This window comes from Lucilia cuprina, chromosome 4, assembly GCF_022045245.1.
Source record: "Lucilia cuprina isolate Lc7/37 chromosome 4, ASM2204524v1, whole genome shotgun sequence".
Taxonomy (NCBI): Eukaryota; Metazoa; Arthropoda; class Insecta; order Diptera; family Calliphoridae; genus Lucilia; species Lucilia cuprina.
The window spans coordinates 61307233-61312464 of NC_060952.1; the positions used below are offsets into that span (position 1 = coordinate 61307233).

The 5232-nt window shown below is 28.9% G+C and overlaps 1 protein-coding gene and 1 long non-coding RNA gene across 2 annotated transcripts; one reads left to right on the forward strand and one right to left on the reverse strand.

Annotated features, from left to right (window-relative positions):
• The first annotated feature begins 875 nt into the window (after positions 1 to 875).
• LOC124419236 lies at positions 876 to 3367 on the forward strand. Its single transcript, XM_046947856.1, has 5 exons — positions 876 to 906; positions 2173 to 2376; positions 2621 to 2856; positions 2926 to 3085; positions 3158 to 3367. The coding sequence occupies exons 1-5, from the start codon at positions 876 to 878 to the stop codon at positions 3325 to 3327; spliced, it is 801 nt and encodes a 266-aa protein (XP_046803812.1). The 3' UTR covers positions 3328 to 3367.
• Positions 3368 to 3688: 321 nt separating this feature from the next.
• LOC124419566 lies at positions 3689 to 4591 on the reverse strand. The gene is made up of 2 exons (XR_006940691.1): positions 4264 to 4591; positions 3689 to 4183 (listed from the first exon to the last, which is right to left on the reverse strand). It is a non-coding gene; the product is annotated as an uncharacterized LOC124419566 (long non-coding RNA).
• Positions 4592 to 5232: the final 641 nt, after the last annotated feature.

The window sequence follows — 5232 nt, forward strand, 5'->3', positions numbered from 1 at the left end:
GTGTAAAAGTAAAGTATTAACAAATTATGAAAAGGTGTATAATTTACAAAAAAAAAATCCAAAATAGGAAATGGGAGCTTTTTTATTGTCCCCACAGATTAGAGAATAAAATTACCTTTTCTTATTTGAAAATATACTTAAAATCCGAAAAATATATTAATTTAATGTTTACTGATCAGATATGGATAAAATATATTGAAAAATGTGCGACAGTAGAAATTTAAATGTAATTTATTTTTCATAAAATTTTTATGTACGTTTTTATGCAACTATGTTTGTTTTGAAAGTGTGGTGAAAGTGGTAGGAGCTCCATACACTGCCAACAATTAAATTTTAAATTAACACAGTTTATTACAAAATCTAAATTTCACACTATATCACACAACTGATCACAATGAAATAAATATATTTACTGAAATGAAAATGTTTCCTTCTGAATTTTGAGAGCAAGAATGATTCTGCATTAAAGTTAAATTATTAATGTATTTTGTTTTTGTAAATTTTTTTAACTTAGCACTGAGAAACATAAAATTGAGCCTTTATAGTGACTATTTAGTTCATGTATCCAAAATTAAACTCAAATTTGCTGGCAGGGTACATATACAAAAATTCTACCAATACATTCTTAGAGTTAGGTACCGATTGACAATTCCTTTAGGTACCAACTGACAAGCCCCATATTTTTATTATTCTTTAGCCTGGAACTTCTGATCATGAATTTATTGAGGAACAAGAAAAACAATTATTTACATTCTGCACTCGTACCATGACTTTACCATTGGGAAGAGGAGAAATGTTTACTTTAAGAACTTCCATGCCCACACCAACGGAATCAATGTCAATACCAAAACTATGTCTAACCAAAAAAATAGTTAATGGATAATTCCATCAATAATGACGGTCAATGTAAGTACTCAATGTGTGATAAAGGCTTTTATTTGCATATGAAAGAGTGAAACAACTACATTTGACTGTTACTTTGTTTTCCGTCGTATAAATTAATTATTCCCGTAAAAGCCAAAAATCAAGAAACAAAAAATTGAAAAAAATTGAGACTAAAATTATTAAAAAAAAAAGAATTATTATAAACCGAATTTAAAAACAGTGCAGGAAGTCGAGCTGAGAATAAACACTTCGGAGTTTAATCTATCTGTGGTAATATGAATACATATTTACTTTTAATTTTTATATTTCAATATTTTTATGTATTTCTTTACAGACAATTTATTTCAAAAATTAAAAGGAGCATAAGAGGATTTTACATTCTGTAAGGTATGTAAAATGGTGAAATGATAGTTAATTGATATATATGTTTACTAAGTATATTAATAAAATTAAAAAATATATATCATAAAATGTTAATAAATTGTGTGATAGTGTGACTGGTCAACTGTGATGGATATATCCATAAAGAATGATTAGTGAATTGTGACTAACTTTTCCATCATCCTTGATAAGTAAAAAGCAAAAGAGTGAGTAGCTCAAATATATGTTTTAAAATCGGTAGAATTCATAAGTGCAAGGGATATGCAAGATCACATGTTTCCATCAAATTTTTCATATTGCCCTTAAGAACTTTATAGAAACTTTGTTCTACGCAATCCCACCTGACCTGAGTTTCGAAAATAAAGATTATTCACTAAAATGAAGAAATCTCAAAATAAAAATGTTCGAGAAAACATCGAAAATTTAAAAAATTTAGAATCCTCGATAATTTCACGATAATACGTTTTTTTCTGTAAAATTTCGAAACAAACATGTTCGAGAAATTATCTATTCTTAAAAATTTCTCGAAGGTTCGTTTTACAAAAAAAAACTTTGCTAAATATTCGCCAATTATTTGTAAATGATACTTTGATCTTGTTTTTAGCAAAGTATTTTTTTCTGATGCTTAGAAACCAAAAAAAATATATTTTGTCTTTGCAAAGTCTCGAATGTGATATTGCGACTGCATGTTTAACGAAAGAAAATAAATGCGGTTTTTATGAAAAACAATAAAGAACGGTACTTTTTTTGTGCAAACAAAAGCACAAAACAGAAATATATTAGTTTTAAATCGGAGTTCATTGTAAACGGATGGAATTAAAATATATTAGAAAAGTGAATAAATATAAACAAATATAAAGTGAAAATTAATTAAATGGTAAGAAAACAAAGTGTTATCTTACACAGTTCCACCGAGTACAAACAACAAAAGCAACGGAAGACAATCATGCACAATATCACCGACGAATAATTGTAATAACATCCAAAGATTATCATGTAGCGTGTCACCGACGACCAACTATAATAACACCCAAAGATTATCATGCACAGTGTCACCGACGTCCAAAAACAGGCCACCGACGACCAATAACAATAACAGTCAATTAACAGGTAATTTTTTGAAATAATAAAATGTACTCTTTTTTTATATACATATGTATCAACTTCTAATAGTGAAATTATGTTGTATTTTAACGGAACGGCGACGAGCCTCAAAATAATTGAATAATATTTTACAGTCTTCCATGTGACGTTAAAATACAACATAATTTCACTCTTAGAAGTTGATCCGAGAAGTCAATCCCACCTTAATATGTATGTATGCATATTAAAATCGTTATTTCTTTTCTTATAGAAATATTAAATGTTTTGCGCAAATTAGAAGGACATATCACAGTATTAAATTCGAAAGTTGACCGCCTCACTGTTGAGGTTATTTCCATAAGAAGTGAGGTTTCGACAATTAAAACAAAAGTATATGGGGATGTATGCTATAGTGAGTTTGTTGTTCCACAGAGACCCTTCGAGACTATCCAACAGTACAACGAATTTACCAGCAAGTTGGAAAACGAAGAGACTTTTAAACAATTTGTAAGTCAACATTTACAAAATTAATTTATATACTATAATTTTATTATCAATAACTATTCCTTTTTTAAGGTTAAAGAACTTTCCTTTTCGTCAGAAAAATCTTTTGATAAATTTATTCGTAGCTGCTGGAAAAAGATGTTTTCCGACAACCTTGCGGAGCAGTTTTCGTGGAGAGGAACAAACACTAAGCAATGCATTCGTGGATGTCGTATAACTTTGGCTATTCGACGTAAGTCCTTTTTAATTGATTAATATATACATAAATATTAATATATAAATATTTTTCCAATAAATTAATTAGATGCTTTTAAGAATAAAGACGAGGATTATGATAAAATAACACAGAAGCATTTCCAATACGCCCACGATAGGCTAACGAAATGTTCCAAATACGTTTCCAAAAAAAAACTAAACATGACAATGAGCAGCTACCACCTTAATAGTTTACTATTTATAAACAAATTTTATTAAACTAACATTATTTTTCAATGAATTTATGTATGTATTAATTTAGTTTTTATTATAAGATATTTTTACATAAAATGTAATGGATAAATTGAAATAAATTTTTATGTTTTTTATAAATTGTCTTTTTATGGGAATAAAATGGAATTGAAACAAAATATTCATTTTCGAAGTATTGCTATCGCATTGCCAACGAATCTTTAGTAATATCGAATGTAAACTGTTTACAATATCTCTGGCGAATGTTTCTTGATATCGTTAAATGTATCATTTACGAACACGATTGCAATACCAATAAAAAACATTTTATTATATTTTCTCAATATCGAGATTGGACCTTAAAAGATGTTTTTTTTTAATTCTTAAATAATATTGCTAAATACTCGTCATTGATATCGTAAGCGAAACTTCGAGATCGAAAGATTTGCTGCCACAAACTGAGCGACAGGTGAGCTCTAGGAGCACATTCTCTTGTTGCTTTCGATAGCCGTTTTCGAATGTTTTACCCGAGAAATTATTGAGAAAACTTCGATGGTGATTTCATTATCGATAGCCGTGGTCAAGTGGGATGATCGATATTTCCTTCAGTAGTGTGAGTCAAATGGCCGGTCATATGACTGTCACTGTTCTTGTAGGGAAATGACCGGTCATGTGACTGTCACTGTTCTTGTAGGGTATAGTTAAATAGTCAGCTGTTCAAGTGATGCTAGTTTATTAATTTACTTTGGTTGGACTATTGTATTTATCTGGATGAGTGTAATTCATTGCCTTCCACACAACAGCATAAATAGACAAGCACCCGAAATTATGAAATTTCCAAGACAATGTAATGAATCAGAATCCTTTGGCTGGAAAAACACAACTGAAGAGTATTTTAGTAACTTTACCCAAGGATTTTACAAATTTAGTGGTGACAAAACGTTTATTGCGCTACTCGTTTACCTTAGCTTTGTGCAATAAAAGTGATTCGATTGCTTGCAAAAGACGTCGTAGTTGTCCACTGGCTGTAGTAGTATCACTTGTAATTTAGTGTTTAAAATTGAACACGCTTTTTATTTTAAGAAAACTGGATCTATTACGAGTTTTAAAAAGTCGTTTTGAATAAGTCCAGAATAAGTCCATATTTCCTGGAGAAAAAAATCATATGATTTTAACTGCAAAGACCTTAAACGAAAACCAAAATCGTTTTCGGTTTTTGTAAATGTTGTATTTCCTGTAGAACTGTCGCTACTTTATTAATTTACTTTAATTTTCATAAATGACTGGGTCGACTTTAAGGAATTTTTAAAAATTGTTAAAATTGTTAATTTTTTTTTTTTTAATTAAGAAACAAAAGTCATTTCTACTTGTATACTTAAATTTTTAAATATAAATATATTAATAAACTAAAAATTTATAGATAAAAGGAACGAATTTTGTTGTGTAATCTTAAAATGATATGAAGTTTTTCATTTTGTGAACATTTATACTTAATATCATATAGTAGTATACAAAGTAAATTAATAAAGTAACGATACGAGTTGTTGTACAACAAACGTCTACAAAAACCACAGGCAATTTGTTTTTGTTCGAAATACTCACTTGTCAAAATTTGTTTACAAAAATTAACCAATAATTAATGGAAAATATGGCATTATTGTTGTACTTTCCAAAAATATGTTGTTATTTATATTAAAAGTCAAAGAGTTTTCTTTATTTTTTAAAAATTAGAACATTTTTAAAAATATTATACACTTAAAATACACTTTTTTACATTAAATACAACAAATTACTCAGAAATTTGTACAAAAGCAAGCGTTAAAATTTCCGTGTGGAGTTGTCAGATCTCCCATCGGACGCGTCCCAGGTGGCGGATAGGGGGAGCTAAGCATGGTCTTTTTCGACACATTGGACATAATGGTCGAAAACGAC

What these genes read in the sequence shown, in the direction of transcription:
- LOC124419236 (XM_046947856.1), top strand. Translation starts at nt 876, where the DNA reads ATGGATAATTCCATCAATAATGACGGTCAAT. An exon ending in CATCAATAATGACGGTCAAT is followed by an intron (nt 907 to 2,172) that starts GTAAGTACTCAA and finishes TATCTTACACAG; the next exon opens with TTCCACCGAGTACAAACAAC. An exon ending in AAGAGACTTTTAAACAATTT is followed by an intron (nt 2,857 to 2,925) that starts GTAAGTCAACAT and finishes TCCTTTTTTAAG; the next exon opens with GTTAAAGAACTTTCCTTTTC.